General features: G+C 41.8%; 2 protein-coding genes across 2 annotated transcripts in view; both read right to left on the reverse strand.

Moving 5' to 3' along the window:
- lemd3 (LEM domain containing 3) overlaps positions 1-13,066 on the reverse strand; it is a 28,386-nt gene extending 15,320 nt beyond the window's left edge. Inside the window, exons 1-11 of the mRNA XM_028450955.1 lie at positions 12,049-13,066; positions 11,874-11,914; positions 11,722-11,791; positions 11,275-11,348; positions 11,058-11,137; positions 10,824-10,966; positions 10,161-10,262; positions 9,996-10,098; positions 3,066-3,250; positions 2,906-2,987; positions 2,735-2,840 (exon numbers count right to left, since the gene is read on the reverse strand). Coding sequence (XP_028306756.1) covers positions 2,735-2,840; positions 2,906-2,987; positions 3,066-3,250; positions 9,996-10,098; positions 10,161-10,262; positions 10,824-10,966; positions 11,058-11,137; positions 11,275-11,348; positions 11,722-11,791; positions 11,874-11,914; positions 12,049-12,988 — 1,926 coding nt within the window. The 5' untranslated portion in view covers positions 12,989-13,066. The remainder of the gene's footprint in view (positions 1-2,734; positions 2,841-2,905; positions 2,988-3,065; positions 3,251-9,995; positions 10,099-10,160; positions 10,263-10,823; positions 10,967-11,057; positions 11,138-11,274; positions 11,349-11,721; positions 11,792-11,873; positions 11,915-12,048) is intronic.
- hspa14 (heat shock protein 14) overlaps positions 13,025-18,977 on the reverse strand; it is a 16,799-nt gene continuing 10,846 nt past the window's right edge. Inside the window, exon 11 of the mRNA XM_028449931.1 lies at positions 13,025-13,110. Within this exon, the coding sequence (XP_028305732.1) occupies positions 13,025-13,110 (86 nt within the window). The remainder of the gene's footprint in view (positions 13,111-18,977) is intronic.

An 18,977-nucleotide genomic window follows, 5' to 3' on the forward strand; every position in this document is an offset into this window, starting at 1 on the left:
TCCTCCAGGCCCTTATCTGAATTTCTATCAGAATTCTCTGAGTTCATATCAAACTTAGTCCTCAGTTCTGATAAAATACTGATAGTAGGAGATTTTAATATCCATGTGGACAAAGATAGTGATAGCCTGAGCTCAGCCTTTATGTCCCTAATAGACTCAGTTGGCTTTTTTCAAACTATTAATGAAGCTACTCATCATTTAAATCATACTCTTGATCTTGTTCTAACATATGGCCTTGATATTAATGAACTAAAAGTCTACCCTGAAAATCCTCTGCTATCAGATCACTTTTTAATATCTTTTAACATTATCCTAGAGGATCTCGCACTGTGCAATAAATAGTTAGGAGTAGAAATCTGTCTAATAGTGCTGTGGCTAAATTTAAAGAGGCCATTCCTGCTGCCTTAAACTCAGTGCACCATCCAATAAATAACTATGATATTAATTATAACCCCTCTCAACTGGATCTGCTTGTCGATAGCTCTGCTAGTCTACTAAAATCCACCTTGGACTCAATTGCCCCATTGAGGGAAAAAAACTATTAAACGTCAGAGGAAAGCTCCGTGGTTTAGCTCTGAGACTCACACACTCAAACAAACAACCCGTAAATTAGAGAGAATGTGGCGCTCCAATAAAACAGAGGAGTCACGAATACTCTGGCAAGAAAGCCATAGTAAATACATGACAGCCTTACGACATAGTCGATCTACATACTATTCCTCACTAATTGAAGAAAATAAAAATAATCCGAGGTACCTTTCAGCACTGTAGCCAGGCTAACACAAAGTCAGAGCTCTATTGAGCCCATGATTCCTCTAGCCCTCAGCTGTGAGGACTTTATGACATTTTTTAACCATAAAATTCACAAGATTAGAGATAAAATTAGCCACTCCCTGCCTTCACCTGGGCCTGCTGTACCATTAAATGTAAATAGGCCTAACCTAAACTGTTTCACACATATAGGACTTCAGGAACTTAACTCTATTATTTCATCCTCCAAACATCGACCTGCCTTTCAGATCCGATCCCAACTAAGCTGTTTAAAGAAGTTGTTCCCCTGGTCTGCCCATCTTTGTTGGAGACAATAAATATATCCCTATCAATAGGCTACGTGCCACAGTCCTTTAAAGTAGCTGTAATCAAACCCCTTCTCAAAAACCTACTCTGATTCCAGCACTTTAGCAAACTACAGGCCTATATCTAATCTTCCTTTTATTTCAAAGATTCTTGAGAAAGTTGTGGCAGCTCAGCTCTGTGACTTCCTTCAAAACAACAGCCTGTTCGAGGACTTCCAGTCAGGTTTTAGAGCTCAACACAGCACAGAGACTGCTTTAGTTAAAGTAACTAATGATCTACTCTGGGCTTCAGATGAAGGACGACTCTCAGTGCTGGTTTATTAGATCTTAGTGCAGCTTTTGACACTATAGATCACTATATTCTACTAGAGAGATTAGAGGAATTACTTGGAATCACAGGGACTGCCCCTAAACTGGTTTTAAGTCCTACCTATCTGATAGGTACCAGTTTGTACACGTGAATAATAAGTCTTCTGTGTACACTAAAGTAAGCTACGGGGTTCCTCAGGGCTCTGTGCTAGGTCCAATCCTCTTCTGTATCTATATGATCCCCCTTGGTAATGTTATGAGAAAATACTCTGTTAACTTCCACTGCTATGCTGATGATACCCAACTGTATGTATCAATGAAGCCAGGTGAGACAAATCAGCTATCTAAACTTGAGGCCTGTCTAAAGGACATTAGGGCCTGGATGGACCAAAATTTTCTTCTTCTTAACTCAGACAAGACTGAGGTCATTGTACTGGGCCCACGACACCTTAGAGAAACCTATGCTAGCCTAACTGCCCTAGATGGCATTACTCTGGCACAAAGCACAACTGTTAGAACCTTGGGGTTCTATTTGATCAGGACTTATCCTTCAACTCTCACATAAAACAAACTTCAAGAACTGCCTTCTTTCATCTCCGTAACATTTCTAAAATCAGACCTACGTTAGAGATGCAATAGGCATAGACTGCCCGGGGGGGGGGGGGGTGGTCTGGCATGCTCGGTTGGAGAGAGGTTGGAGAGGGCGTTAAGAGAGAGGTCATTTAGGTTAGAGAGGGACCGCAGAGGGTCCCATTCCTCTCTCAAACACTCCCTCTATGTCTGCTTCTTCCCTTGTGTGTTTGCTCCTGTTCTCCTTCTGGCTTTTGTCTTGCAGGTCCGTGGGATCCTCAGTGTGGAGTTACAGAGTCTCAACAACTCTGTCTCCACCCTTTCCTCTGCACACACCCAACACAGCATAACGTGGATGGCTGTTCATCATAGGAATGGGATCCACACAAGGTTCCTGCTGCTTAACAGAAGGTTTTCCTTGCCGCCATGATGAATTCATGTTGGGTGTGGGATACATATGTATGTGTATATATGCATATGTGTGGATCCATAAAATGAAGAGTCCGTCCTTAAGACTGCTCTACTGTAAAGTGTCTTGAGATACCATTGGTTATGATTTGGCGCTATACAAATAAAAGATTGATTGATGAGATTCTACATGCCTGTTCTGATTGGCTGAGTGGTCTGAAGGTCACCCTCATCAGCCAATAGGGTGCAGCCTATGTGACTATGCAGCCTTTATGCGGATTTTCATTGGAAAATTGCTAAATAATTGTAATGTGACCTGTACAATGGCCTGCTAATACAGTATATGGTGGGCGTGATCAGTCAGGTGGTACCTCTCGTGAGTTCTTGTCCACGGCGATGTGGACGATGCCGTCGTTGTCGCTGCACTTCTCCAGGATGGCCTCCTGGATCGCCACCTCCCAGTTCTCCCCCACCTCCCTGAAAGGAACAAAGGATCAGGAGGAGGAAGAGGAAGCGGAAGAGGAAGAGGAGGAGCCACTCACATCACAGGGTCAAACATGTTCCTGATCTTTAGACAGGGGGTCAGACTGTTGGGGGGGGAGTTCCTACGATCCAGAGGAAATGCTGCACGGACACAAAAGATGATTCATCAGATGCTGAGTCATGCTACATCAGCATCATCATCATGTAATGGTGCTCTACCTTTGCCCTGCCACACTTTGGAGGGCGTGGACGTTTTGTCACAGCTCAGAGATGGAGGCTGAATCCAGCGCCACACCATAAAGTTGGCTCCACCCACCATCTGAGCCTCTGTACGAACCCTCGACTCATTGGTCGACAGGAAGCTCACCGCTCGGCTCCACACACGCTCCATCTTCTTCTTCTTTCTGTAACACAAATACACACACTCAGGGTCAGTGGGTGAGTGGGTGGGGCTTGTGATCAATGAGGAAGGTCACTCCCCCACCACCGGTCACTCATTTATAGTTCATAGACCAAATATGGACCAGTTTGACCTCATGGAAGCCACAGACTACAGGAGGAAAAAGAACTATTTTAAAATCAATAGTTTTTAATATCAGTCTCTGTTAGATCTTCACTTAAAATGATTGATTTTGTAACAAATGTATATGAAATGAATTATAAAAAACATGATTTATATTATATATTGCTTTATAACTGATTGATGGTAGTCTCAAAGTGCTTTGAACATGCTAGGAGCTAATCATCCACAGGAAGACTTAGGGTTCAGTGTGTTGCACAACAACAACTTCATTACAGACAGGTATAAATTGGATCAAAACCCCCAACCTCTGGATCAGTGGACCACCTCTACCAACTGATCCATGGTCGCTCAAGTGTGTCATTTAGAGGAATTGCTTGTAAGAAATTGAGAGTTCGTTCCACAATTAAAACTGACTGGAGTGATGTCATAAAGCCAAATATTAGAGGTTCATTAAATTCAATTTGAGATATATCTACAACTCATGTTATACTGTATCTGTTATTTGTATTGTCTCCTACCAAACTGGATGCTCTAACGCTAAACAGTCAAAGAGTGTCAGATCTGTTTCTGTGAAATAACCCTGGAACTAAACATGTAACAACCCTGGAATATCAGATAAACAGAAGGCATGGTACATTCAAAGGAAAAGCGACAATGTCTGACTGCACTTCAAGATGACCCACGTCAACGGTGACAACTACACACAGGGTTCAGATGCTCAGCAGACAAAACAAGAGTTACGTATGTAACTACGATTCTATGAATCCTGGATGACTCCCAGAGATGGTGCTTTAAGTAAGTAAGTAAGTAATATTTATTTATATAGCACCTTTTACAGACAGGAGTCACAAAGTGCTTCACAATACATACAGTGCATACAATACAATACAAATTACAGTTACAGTCATAAAAATATGATGCACTGAATGATGCCCATATTGCGCATGTGCAGGTCGAGTAGCTATACAAACAAAGTCAAGTGTGACCGCTGATGAGCCTACAGGTCTATACTCCCGGTGTCAGAGGATCTGTTCTTTCAGAATCTTCTTGAGAGACACACAGAGTCCGAGGGACCAGATGCTCTGGTGGTCATCCAGGATTCATAAAACCATAGTTACATAAGTAACTCATTCTATTTCATCCTTCCTGACCACCAGAGACAGTGCATTCAGCACTGGATGACTCATACCAACACAGTCACGAGGAATCCCCACGTACTAACCTCATTTCGTTGAAGCTGATGGATCTGATTGGAGGACCACACCTAGTGGGTGGTGCTCTGTAGTGCCCAAGAGGCCGTGGTACAAATGTCCTCCAAGGGCATCCCTCTCAGGGCTGCCCACAACGTAGGGAGACACCTCGTGAAGTGGCACTGCACTCCAGAGGGCATAGGATGACCGGCTGCCTGATATGCCCGGTTTACCACGTTCGCAAATCAGTGGGACAACCGCTGCTTCAAGAGAGCACGCCCTCTGAGACTGCCATAGCACACAAATAGCTGGTCGGATCCACGCTTACCGGTGGTACCCTCGACATATGCCCGTGAGGCCCATACATGTCAGAGCAGTGCTGACCTTAATTCATGGGGTGAAACAATGCAGATAAGTTGGTTATGCTAATGTTACAGCCAGTTAAGTTAACTATTCATCAGTATGTATGGCTTGAAAGAAAAAAAGGAAAAAGGTTGCGACTAAATTCTGTGCCACCACTAGAAAAGTTAGTGGACCTCAGCACTGATCAGCTGATCGATCACTGTTTAAAAAGCAGGAAAAAAACCTGAATTTTCAGCTTGCTTGCAGCATTAGCTTTAGCAGCTAACTCAGCATTTTTGTCTTGGAGACGATACGACGTTTCCGTTAAAAATCTTTTAAGGAATCAATGCTCTAACGGTGAAAACAATTTAAGTCTCTGTCAGACTTGTCAGCGAAGGCGAGTTTATCCCTTGACCTTTGAAGTCATGCGCGAGAGCGAGATTTCCGAGTGTGAAAAGGCTTATTAAACAATAATCAAAGCACCTGCTGGTTAAAAAGTGCCAGAAATAAGTAAAGTGATAACATCTGTACTCAACACATCCACCCTTCTTGCAGAGGAATTCCTTTAATAGAATATATTACCTGTGGTCTCACTTTGTCTGTTACCACCTCATCAACAGTGGCAATTATTCATTCTTTCACTGTGTCTGCATCAGTTAATGACAGGTGTTTTTTGTGAGTGTTGTAGGGTTACTGGTCAGATGTGGACACAGGGTTTATTAGGTCAAAGGGTTTTAGAGGCAGACCGGTCTGTGATTTAGAGGTTTCAGTGTGTGTCCCAATGAATCTGTAGTTTTGTGCTCTCAGGGTTTTATGATGATATCCAGTTGTTCTGCTCCTTTAATGACTCAGCGTTTCACTTTTTATCAGAGTTCTTAGACTGTATATCCTGTATCAAAGACTGGTTGTCATCAAATGATCTCCAGATAAATTGTAATAAAACATAAACTCTGATCATGTGATTAAAAGTCTCTTGGTGATCTGGGCTCATCTGTTAAAACCTTGTGTTTGATCAGTTCATGTCTTTGGAGGGTCACTGTCATCTACTGACTAAAAACTGTTTTATCATCTGACAAATATCTCTAAAGTCAGACATTTATTATTAAAATCAGATCTAGAACTGGTCATACACACATTTATATCATCACACATTAACTATTGTAATTTTAATGTTTTAATAAGTCGACCCTAAACAGACTCCAGATCGTACAGACGCTGCTGTCAGACTTTTAACTGGTGCTTCTAGAACATCCCACATTACCACCATTCTTTCTACTCTGCACTGGTTCTAGTGAAGTTTAGAATAAACTATAAATATTAGTTATTACATTACATGAGCATTACATGGTCAGACCCCTCAATATATCTCAGACTTGTTGTACCCCTACACTTCAGGGTGAAGTCTTCAGTCTTCAGACCAGGGTCTCCTAAAGACCCTAAAACTAAATGTAAAACCAGAGGAGACCTGGTGTTCCAGACTCTGGAATAACCTGCACCAGTCTCTCAGGGAGCTCAACTGTGTGGTTACTTTTAAAAACTGTTGAAGACTTTACTTTACAGAAAAGCTTTTAGTTACTGGATTATAATTTTTATTATCCTTTTATAATGTTTATGTACATGTTTTATTATTCTATTATGATGTTACACTCAACAGCTCTGTACAGCACTTTGGGATTTTATCTGTGAATAGCGCTTTATAAAGTACCTAGTTTACATGAACACAATGTTATATAATTTGTTTTTAGTTAATGTATTTAAAGGGCCACAAAAAGTAACACATGATCATGTGATCAACACATGCTAATTACTCATTTCTTGCCACACATAAAACATACATATTTAACCTGTACATTGGTGGTTAAATGAATCTGTTCCCACACAATTAAAATCTGTATTTTCTTCCAGAAATAGTGTTTTTGTTGGTTTAGTTTCTTACCAGGGATTTAAAACTTAAGGTTAGTCACAGGTGGAGGAAAGTTGATGGTCTGTAGATGTTGTAGGAATGTGCTGAGTCATTGTACAACGGGATTTATTTTAGGTTAATAAATTATTATATCATGATTTTATTTGTCATTAATCATTAATAACCTCTGTAAAAAATGTTTAAAGCTATAGGGAGCCATTGTATAAGAGTCAAAGGACCACATTAGGCCCCAGAGCCACAGGTTGCAGACCCCTGCTCTGGGAGAACCACAGCTGAACATCTGTTCTGGTATCATAGTCCATCAGTTCTGGTCCCTCCATGATGGTTCTGATGAGGTCCTCCTCTTTGGTGTGGAATCATCTAGTGTACGCTCTCTGCCCCACATGCACTCCCTCACTATGCCTGGTGAGCTCAGCACGCTCTCCCACCCCACGTCACACCCCCCATGCACTCTGTTGCTCCGCGTGCCTGGACGCCTGTCCCCAGTGTGTGTTTGTCCCAGTGTCAGTGAACGCAGCACGAACGGTGACTCAGCAGTGTGTTTGGTGACTCAGCAGTGTGTGTTTGGGGACATGGCGGCATGTGTAGCATCCATGTCAGACCCTGATTCACAGGAGGAAGAGGAAGTTTCCTCCTTTTGGTTTTTCACTGGCACTCACACAGATGTGACCAGATGAAATTTTTACTCACTCACACTGAAAAAAATAGTCGCATATTCGACCAATTTACTCACAGTCTGGAGCCCTGCTTGTGCACTTCCTTCAAATTTGTAAATTGAATTAAAATATTAGCTTACAAAAAATAATCATGGATCTGGTTAGTGAATGGTGGACCTCATAAATATACATTTTTAAAGTGAGAATTCTGTCCTTTTCACACTCAGACATCTTATTTTGCCATCAATAATAATGATTTGTTATTTATAAGCACTTTTCAAAAACTTAGACACTTGAAAGTTGGCAAAACAACTACACAAATCAGAAAAAGAAAACAATAAAGGTAAATACAAAAGAAAAAAAAAACATAATCACAAGTTAAAACCTTGAAGGAGTAGAATCAGAGGAGGTGTGTCACTGATACTGTTTCTAACATCAGTTTTACTAAAGTGCTCAGACATGAGCATCATTCCTGGGTAAAGTCTGAATTCCTGTCCCTGGAGACCCAGGTTGTCAAAGGGGACACCTGTGTGGAAACAAGAGGACTGCCTTGCTTCCATACGGCTGCTGAGCTGCTTCATTGGTTTTTAAAAGTGCTCAAAAAGTGACATCAGCGGAAAACCCTGGTCACCTCCTCCAGTGTGAATATGTGTAATATTAATAATATAAACACTATTGATCTCTAGAATAACATTACAAACACTGTTAGGTTTGAAATATCAACAGAGTGAACAAGCGTGTTTGTTTATATCCCTATGACCTAAGGCTGGGCAACATTTAATCAGCCACCAATTGTACAAGTTCTTCTACTTAAAAAGATGAGGTCTGTAATTTACATCATAGATAAACCTCAACTATGAGACAACATGAGAAAAAAAATCCATAAAATCACATTGTAGGATTTTTAATGAATTAATTGATAAATCCCTCAGTAAAATAAGTAGTTGGTCATCTACAAACAAGCCAGATTTGTGTCTCTCACAGACCTGTAACTTCTTCTTTAAGAGGCTCCTCCTCCTCTCGTTACCTGTATTAATGGAACCTGTTTGAACTGGTTATCAGTATAAAACACACCTGTCCACAACCTCAAACAGTCACACTCCAAACTCCACTATGGCCAAGACCAAAGAGCTGTCAAAGGACACCAGAAACTAAATAGTAGACCTGCACCAGGCTGGGTAGAGTGAGTCTACAATAGGTAAACAGCTTGGTGTGAAGAAATCAACTGTGGGAGCAATTATTAGAAAATGGAAGACATACAAGACACTGATAATCTCCCTCCATCTGGGGCTCCAAGATCTCACCCCGTGGGGTCAAAATAATCACAAGAACGGTGAGCAAAAATCCAGAACCACACGGGGGGACCTAGTGAATGACCTGCAGAGAGCTGGGACCAAAGTAACAAAGACTACCATCAGTAACACACTACGCCGACAGGGACTCAAATCCTGCAGTACCAGACGTGTCCTCCTGATTAAACCACTACATGTCCAGGCCCGTCTGAAGTTTGATAGAGAACATTTAGATGATCCAGAAGAGGATTGGGTGAAGGTCATATGGTCAGATGAAACGAAAATAGAACTTTGAGGTAAAAACTCAACTTGTTGTGTTTGGAGGAGAAAGAACACCATACCTACTGTAAAGCATGGGGGTGGCAACATCATACTTTGGGGCTGTTTCTCTGTAAAAGGGACCAGGACGACTGATCCGTGTAAAGGAAAGACTGAATGGGGACATGTATCGTGAGATTCTGAGTGAAAATCTCCTTCCATCAACAAGTGAAGATGAAACGTGGCTGGTCTTTCAGCACGACAATGATCACAAACACATCGCCCTGGCAACGAAGGAGTGTCATCAACCAATTAGTCGACTAAACGACCAAAGTTGGCAGCCCTAGTAGCTGGTAAATAAAGCCCAATAAAACTCTGAAAAACCATTGCCAGAAATAAATATTTGCTCTGTGGTAAAAATACTAGTCAATCTAACAACTGGTATAATGTTGGTGATAATACAGCCTGTGTATACAGCAGTAGTAGGTTTCACTATCTATACAAAAAGCAAACTGGGGCTGTTACAGTTATTTAAACCAGAAGGTGGTCATGTTTTTCAGTTTATTTCTTTCTTTCACTTTTTAACCAGCAGGTGATGTGATTATTATTTAATTAATTTGCTTGTATTTTTATTACTTGTACAAAAATCCCACTGGTGCTGTTTATATAATTTAAAGAGTTCATTAAACATATTGAAAATGTGATGGTGATTTGTGTCAGTTCACTACGAGAGAAACTGTACCAGGAATGTCCGGCCCACAAACCATAGCATACCGACAATATGGCCCACATTAAAGTGTAGTTGAATAGACCTGCAAAAAGGGGCCAGATCTGGCCCCCGGGCCATGAGTTTGAAACATGTGACTTACAATATAGTCACCTAAAAGAGTTCCTGTTAGCATTGATCCAGCTGATATGTTACTAATGTTTTTATCTCTGGGTGAACTAAAGGAGGACACGTTACCGATCCTGAAGCTGAATCAAGGCGTCTCTGACGTGAGGGATGGGCAGGTACGGCTGGAGGTCCTGGTTCTCCTGACAGGCTTCCCCATGAGTCCTCAGCACATCTGGAACACACACAGGCAGTGTTCACACACACAGACACACACACAAACGATGTGTTCCTTACCTACGATCCTCTCCACCATGTCGTACATCAGTCTGGTTTCCTCCTCTTCTCTCCTCCAACGATACTTCATATAGCACACCAGAGCGCACACACTGCCCACCACTACACACACACACGCACACACAGTTAAAAGATGCTTTGAAAGTTTAAAACCTGTTGGGATTGAACAGTTTGCTTCATGCTCTGCTAGTAGGGGGAGGGACTCCAGCAACAAGAAGCAGCCACTCCGTAAATAAAGTGGATCTGCAAACACAGCAGCGCGCATCGACTGATGCCGATACATGTAAAACACACAAAAATCACCCGGCTGATGAATCGGTCGATCGCTTGTCTGTGATCTTTACTTCCTAATGTTTCTCTTGTTTTTAGTCTTAATTATGTATTTTAATTATTCATATTTTTAAAGAATTATTCCTCAATAGTGACATATGTTGCTCTCCACAGTTTCTCTGATTGGTCTGACGCTGCTAACTCCGCCCCCTATTACAAGAGTGTGCAGGTAGCCAGGCTGAAATCACCTGGGTTAGTCAACATGTTTATACCCTGCTTCATAGTACAGAGAATGTTTGATTAACTGAAGCTAACGCACACACATCAGGATAAACTGATCCAGCTTCAGAGGACAGGCCCAACATGTGAAATCCACTGGTTAGCAGTGGTTACCTGCACACAGCAGCAGGACTCTGCTGAGGACTGAGAGGAACGCTCTACGGAACCGACAGCTGAAAGGCATCATGGGATGTGTGGACTCCAGGTAAGTGATCTCAGAAACATCTGTCACGTCATCTCCTCCCTGGGCTTTGAGCCTGCACACACACACACAGGTCACACACACACAGGTCACACACACACAGGTCACACACACAGGTCACACACACAGGTCACACACACACACACCTGATACCAACATCCTGTCCACTTCTGATGATCCACTCCAATGAAGTGAGCAAGAAGTCGTCAAACTTTTTGTTGTGCGCCTGAAAGCAGAACACACACACACACACACACACACACACACACACACACACACACACACACACACACACACACACACACACAAGCAGAGCCACGTCTGTCAGTAATCTGATTACAGACGTGTCTGTGGGTCAGTTACCTGTAAATAGGCCGACGCCTCCTCCAGACTCAGGCTCCTGTTGAGATGCTGCTGATCTCCACAGTCATGCTGACCTGCAGTGGGAGGAGCTCAGTGTAAGCTCAGGACATTAGCCATGCTATCTGCTGCTGATGCTAACGCTAAGTCAGACGAATGTTGCGCCGGTACAGATACTAGTATGGGGAGGGGCCCTGGTACGGCACAAAAAGGTGGGAATCGGTATCGGTAAGTACTAACTATTAGCACGTATCGCTATTTCACGAGGCTGCATTTTCATGTTGCTGAAAAACAAACAAACGTCCTAACACATGAGACAATGTCAGCGATTTCAAGGACCTGATTTTCAGCATAAAAACAAGTCCCACCTTTTTTTAAACACCACAGTATCGGCATGTATTGGTACTTGGTGATACTGTACAACTAGGTATCAGAACACAGTAGTATTACCAGCGATGAGAGCCAGGTAGTCGTGAAGATGGAGGAGGAGCTTCAAGATCAGGGCCTTCTCTGATTGGTCCTGAAACCAAACAAATGACATGAATGGACCAATGGAAACAGCACCACAGGCCCAGGCTCAAAGGCTCCTGGGCAGTACTTACATAGGACGAGTCAAAATCAGATCCAAAGGGATGGAGGTGAGCTGCACACAGAACCACAGTGACGTCATTAACTAGTAGTTTACCACTGACCAATCAGAGAGGATCTCCTGGTACTGATACACACATGGAGAGTCCATTAGTATTATTATTGTTATTATTATGAGATGGTTCTCACCGGTAGTTCCGGGCACACCTCCGGACCCTCGGACCCGCAGGTAGCCCAGGCCCAGCAGCAGGAAGAAGAGGCAGGCAGCGGTCAGCAGGACCATGGACAGGTAGTGGGGGCTGAAGGTGGAGGAGCTGCTCTGCTCTGCTCTGAACTGATGCAGCAGCTCATCCTCCGGGACCCGGTTCTGTGACAGGTTCGGGTCGGGCTGCGGTCTCCGGTAGACGGGGTAACGCGGTCTGAGTTCAGAACTGAACCGATTACCGTGGATGTGATTATCCTTCCTGACAGTAACCCGGTGGTCCTCTGACCCGGGGGGCAGCATGGAGCTCCGTGCAGGTCTGTGGAGCTCCGGAACCGGCTCTTCCGGGTCCTGGTCCCGACCTCTGGACTCCTCGGTCCGGTCCGACCGGGCCCTGGTCTGAGGGGGGACTTTGTAGATCTTCCGGAGCTCCGGGACTCGGAGGCCCTCCGAGTCCGAGTCGGAGTAGTCGTTGTCCTGTCCAGGACTGGGGGACCGGCCGTTAACTGAGCCGGACTTCCCCTCGATGTGTTCTGTACCGGCTCCGTCCAAAGCCCGCTCAGGCCGCGGAGCTCCGTGCCGGGCCGTTGAGGCCTCGCTGCGGGGTTTGGCTGCCTGTCTGCGGGCCGCGGGCTGAGCGGAGCCCCGGTACGTCCTCCCCGCGAGGCCCGGCCTGGTTAGCGGAGCTTCAGCGTCGGACTCATCGGAGCTGAAGCCGACAACGGAGCACTTCCGGCCCGCTGCGTTTCCGCCGCTCAGCCGCGTGACGTCACGTCGGGCCGTGCGCGCGCTCCGCTGCTGTTCTTCTCGGAGCTTCTTCAGTTTCTTCAGATACACCGGCCGCGTGCTCTCCGTTACTGGCCCAGGGCACGCGCCGAGGCTGGCCAGTTCCGAGAACAGCTGCTCGTCCGTTAGCGGCACCGCCATCTTAGCTAGCTCCGTGCGAAGGAGGAGACGTCTCTTCTACTTCGTCTGCTTCTTCTTCTTCTTCTTCTTCTTCTCTTTTAATGGCGTCAGCCTCAGTCTGACTGTAGGAGCGTTACCGCCTCCTGCTGGTAGGAGGCTGACATACATTAGTGTCTTTATTTATCCATCCCTCTGGCTCCTGATATCAGGGTGGTGGGGGTCTATCTACAGCTCTCATAGACAGGGGGACACCCTGGACAGGGCGCCAGTTCATCACACTCCACTCAACCTAACAGTCATGTTTTTATTTTGTCTTTATTTTTCAAAGAAAAAGTGTCCTAATGCAGATGAATCATTGCATATAGGACATGATCCTTTGTGCTAAAGATGGTAATCAACCTGAGGTTCACTAACCTCTTCAGTGACATGGTGTGGAGGACGGTGTAGGGCCCAAGTGGTGGCAAACATCAGATGCTGATAATATCTGTATCTGTCCAGCTTCTGGTTTGGTTTGGATGGCTGGACTTTCTCATAATATCATAAAATTATGATTTTAAGATACAACTTTATTCTCATACAATTACAAGTTTATTCTTGAAATATTACAAGTTTAATCTCGTAGTGCCCACATTTATACTAATGGCTTCAAGAATAGGGAAAAATATGTTTTACATGTAAACACAGCTTTGGATTCTAAATGTTATAAGACCAACATCATCTACTGCACAAAACAAGGCAAATTTATTTGTATAGCGCATTTCATACACAAGGCAACTCAATTTATAACCAGCAGCAGAACTTTACAGTCTCCTCTGAGGCTGACTGGGAGCCAGTGTAATGTGTTCTGACCTCTTTGTTCTGGTTCAGACCTGAGCTGCAGCGTTCTGAACCAGCTGTAGATGTTTGATGAAGACCATTACAATAGTCCAGTCTGCTGGAGATAAAAGCATGGACCAGTTTCTCCTGATCTTTCTGAGTCATTAAACCTTTCACTCTGGAGATGTTCTTTAGGTGGTAGAAGATGTTTTTTGTGATAGATTTGATCTGATGCTGAATGTCAGATCTGAGTCAATCAGAACACCAAGGTTTTTGACTTGGTCTTTATCTTCTAAAGATCCAGACTCAGATACTTGCTGACAGCAGTCCTCTTTTCCTTGTTACCAAAGACAATCACCTCCATCTTGTCATGGTTTAGTTGAAGGAAGTTTTCACTCATCCATCAGTTTACTTTTTCTAAGTAGTCACACAACACCTCAATGGGACCATAGTCATCTGGGTTCAGTGATAGATATAGTTGTGTATCATCTGCGTAGCTCTGATAATCAACCTTACAGTTGTGTAAAATGTGTCCTAAAGGAAGCATATAAAGGCTAAACAGAAGAGGTCCAAGAACAGATCCCTGAGGAACCCCACAGGACATTGGTAATCTGTCAGATTCAAAGTTTACTATGTTTACAAAATAACTTTGATCCTCCAAGTAGAACTTAAACCATTACTTTAACATTTAGTCCAACCCATGTTTACAATCTGTGTAACAACATTGTATGATCTACAGTGTCAAATGTAGACTTAGATCCAATAGAATGAGAACAGATACTTTTCCTGAATCAGTGTTCAACCTTATGTCATTGATCACTTTGATCAGATCAGTTTCTGTGCTGTGATGAGAACCAAAACCTGACTGAAATTTATCAAATATTTTGTTGAATGTTAAGAATTGACTCAGTTGGTTGAAGACCACCTTCTCAATGATCTTGGCCATGAATGGAAGGTTCTGATTGGTCTATAGTTAGCCAGTATAGAGGCATCTAGTGACACAAACAAGATCTAAATAGTTCAATAAAACTGGAAACACCCAAATTTTGAAAAAAAAAAAAAAAAAATCACTCAAATATTGCAAAAAAAAGTTTTTTTTGCTTTCATGAGGTGGTACACTCTGGAACTGTGCGTGTGTGACCTGGGGGTCAAAGGTCAGAAGGATATAAAGTAAACAACTCTGTTGATATTTCCAAACTAAGTGTTTATAATTTAATTCCAGAGATTGTTAGTGTTTATATTATTAATATTACACATATTCAGACTAGAGGAGACACCAGGCTTTTTCACTGATGCTGATTTCTGCTGATCCGAGCACTTTTAAAAACTGATGGAGCAGCTCAGCAGCAGTATGGAAGCAAGGCAGTCCTCTTGTTTCCATACAGGTGACCCCTGGTGGAGGAAAACACAGACTACCTGGTCTCCAGTGGGAGGATTCAGACTCTACAGGAATGATACTCATATCATTTTAATAAAACTGATGTTATAAACAGTATCAGTGACACACCTCCTCTGTTTACACTCCTTCTACAAGATTTAAACTTTTGATTGTTATGTATTTTCTGTATTTACTTTATTATTATTACTGGTTTCTTTTTCTGACTTGTGTAATTATTTTAACAATTGTAAAATGTTTTAGAGTTTTTGAAAAGCGCTAATAAATAAAATGTATTATTATGATTATTATTGATGGGACAAGAGAGATGTCTGAGTGTGAAAAGGACAGTATGAGTTCTAACTGTGAAAAAGTAAATTTATGAGGTTCACCATTTACTAACCAGGTCCATGATTATTTTTATTAAGATATTATTTTAATTACATTTACAAATGTGAAGGAAATGCACAAGACGGACATGTTGATAAGTGACCTGGAGTAAAGCTATCAGCTCAACCTGTTTGAAAAGTCAGGAAAAAACAGAATTTTAACTTGTGTGCAGCATTAGCTTTAGCGGCATTAGCTTTAGCGGCATTAGCTTTAGCGGCATTAGCTTCAGCGGCATTAGCTTCAGCAGCTAACTCAGTGTTTCTGCTTGGAGACTAGTGCCACGTTTATGCAAAAAATCTTTTAAGGAATCAACGCTCCAACAGGTAAAACGTTGTAAATCTGTGTTAGACTCACTTCCTACACCATGGAGAGTTTATCCCTCTGACCTTTGACCTCATGTGGAAGAACTGAACCAGAGCGAGAGTGTGAAAAGGCTCATTTCAGACTTTACAACATTTGAATGTGTAGCTATGGAAACACTTTTTCCGGCAAATACAAGTCACAGATAGGGTCTCCACCCGTCCCTTAAAATACATAATGGTTCCTTATTTGACCTTTAAATGATGCGTTCCGTACTGAGCCAAAACAGAACGCTGTTTGTTCTGTATTTACATAAATGACCAGAACATTAGACACACGTCTGTCAGACGTCACACAGGAAATACCAAGAGTAGCAACATTGTGGTGGTGGGATCTACGTTGGACCCCCACTCTGTGTGTGTGTCCTGTGTACATGGATGTGTGTGTGTGGTGCTTTCAGGGACTGTTGGAGAGTAGAGAGACACACACACACCAGAGCTGCTCTAACACTAAAAATGTCCATCTTTATAGAGTTTTCAGTTTCCCACGGTCAAACATCACTGTAGATATGAACTATCATCATCATCTCCTGAGGATGATACAGTAACACATCATGGTTGGACTGATTAATAAACTACTGGATTTGATTTAATAATTAAAGTTAAATTATTTATTATTACAGTAGTATTAGGTCATGTAAATATGTATATTATGTACGGGCTTTTAACAAAAATCATACTAATAGGTTGACATTAAAAAAATAAATACATGAATATATTTTATATTGCCTAGATTAAAATGTTGTAGAGATTTCTGTATATTCTAGTGGTTCCCAAACTGGGGTACGTGTACCCCTAGGACAGGGGTCTGTAACCTGTGGCTCTGGAGCCTCATGTGGCTCTTTGACTCTATAGCAATGGCTCCTATAGCTATAAGAAAATAATACAATAATGAATTGTCATTTCTTACAGAGGTTATTAATGATTAATGACAATGACACCAAATAAAATCATGATATAATATATGTCAACCTAAAATAAATCACATTGTGTAATAATTATCATTAACCATAAACTTTCCTACACCTGTGGTTAACCTTATGTTTTAAATCTATAAGATAACTAAACCAACAAAAAGACTATTCTGGAAGAAAATAGACTTTATTTGTGTGGGAAAATATTTATTTAACTGCCAATGTACCAAATTAATATGCATGTTGATATGTAGCAAGAAATTAGCAATTAATATATATATTATATATATTTATATATGTTGACTGACATGATCATGTGTTATCAAATTCAAATGATTTTTTGTAGCACTACAAATACAACTAAACAATTATTAATTATTATTCATAATATTAGATATATTTGTAACTACATATATAATTGTCTTCATTGAGAAGGAAAAATGGCTCCTTTGATAATAATAGTTGTACACCTGAACACCTTCCAGGAGTTACACACATTTCAGTTTATTTTTCAACATTATAGTTTTTGTTTTTTACATCCATCAATCATAAATTGTGGCATATCTCTTTAAAATACATCAAAAGGTGAAGTTTAAATTTTAAAATGAACAAAAAAGATAAAATTCAAGGTTAATGTTAAGACGAGTCTGTAGACACTAATAAATAATATAGAACATGAGTTAAGGCTTTGTAACCCAATGGGTGACAGCAGCCCTCCATAAACACCCTTAGACTCTGTGTTAGGCTTAGTTTAACTGTCATTTGTTTTATTTGATTGTTCACACATATTGTTTAAGAGATTTGATGTGATGTGTGACGTGAGGAACACATGAGGAGTGACCTTACTCACACATTAGGATGTAACACTCAGGAATGGAAAATGGGTTGAAATGATGTCCCCGTGTTGTTTTTTCCTTCTGCCTTTGAATAAGTACAAGTTAAAGTGTTGTTCTCTGCAAGTTAAAAGGTTGTTAAGTACCTGAAATACCTGGAACATTACATCATTTTTGTGAAAGATTCTCTCCCTCTTGGGTTTATGCAGCCAGTGAGGTATGTGTGTTTGTTCTACATTTATGTCCATTCTGTTACGTATATTTACTGTTTATGACATAAGTTCATTAAGCATTATTCTGTGTAATAGTTTGACAGTGAATTTGGCGTTGGACATAAGCGGATTGGTGAAGAACGTAATAAATTCATCTGTGACGGCAACTTGGGTCCCGTGTATTTCCTGGGAGATGACAGTGGACTTCAGGAGAAATCCCCCCCCCCCACTCAACCCCCCCCCCCCCCCCCCCCCCCCCCCTTACCATTCTGAATAGCAAGTGGCTACCGTGGACTCCTTCAGGTTCCTGGGATCCACAATCTCACAGGACCTGAAGTGGACCTCCCACATAGACACAACCAGGAAAAAGGCACAGCAGAGGAAGTACTTCCCGTAACAGCTGAGGAAGTTCAACCTGCCCCAGGAGCTGCTGATCATGTTCTACACCTCCATCATTCAGTCTGTTCTCTGCACCTCCATCACTGTCTGGTTTAGATCTACAACCAAACTAGACAGACACAGACTACAAAGGATAATCAGGACTGTAGAAAAATCATTGGTGTTGATCTGCCCTCCATCCAAGACTTATACCTGTCCAGGGTCAGGAAACGGGGAGGTAACATCACTACAGAGTAGACTCCTCCCACCCTGCACACAATCTGTTTAAACTCCTCCCCTCCGGCAGACGCTACAGATCACTGTACGCCATAAAAACAGTTTGTTCCCCCAGGCTGTCACTGTGATCAACACTAAACAGTCATAGAGAGTCAGACCTGTTTCTGTTACTGTGAAATAACCTGGAACTAACATAACAACCCTGGATCAACCTGTCACTGAGAATGTTCATGTACATAATATTTAATTTAAATGTTCACCTGCACTACTGACTATTATCTTATTATTATTATTGTATTTTTATTTTATTTCGTTATTATTATTATTATTATTATTATCTTGTTATTTTATTTCGTTTGCACATGTTAGTCTAACTACTCTTATACTTATATATTTATGTTTATACTTCTTTTTTTTAATTTATTTTCTTTTATTCTAGTTGATTGTTATTATTAATGTTACACTTCTGAGAGAGCACAGGTCACCAAGACAAATT

The sequence above is a fragment of the Gouania willdenowi genome, chromosome 6 (assembly GCF_900634775.1).
Source record: "Gouania willdenowi chromosome 6, fGouWil2.1, whole genome shotgun sequence".
Classification (NCBI taxonomy): Eukaryota; Metazoa; Chordata; class Actinopteri; order Blenniiformes; family Gobiesocidae; genus Gouania; species Gouania willdenowi.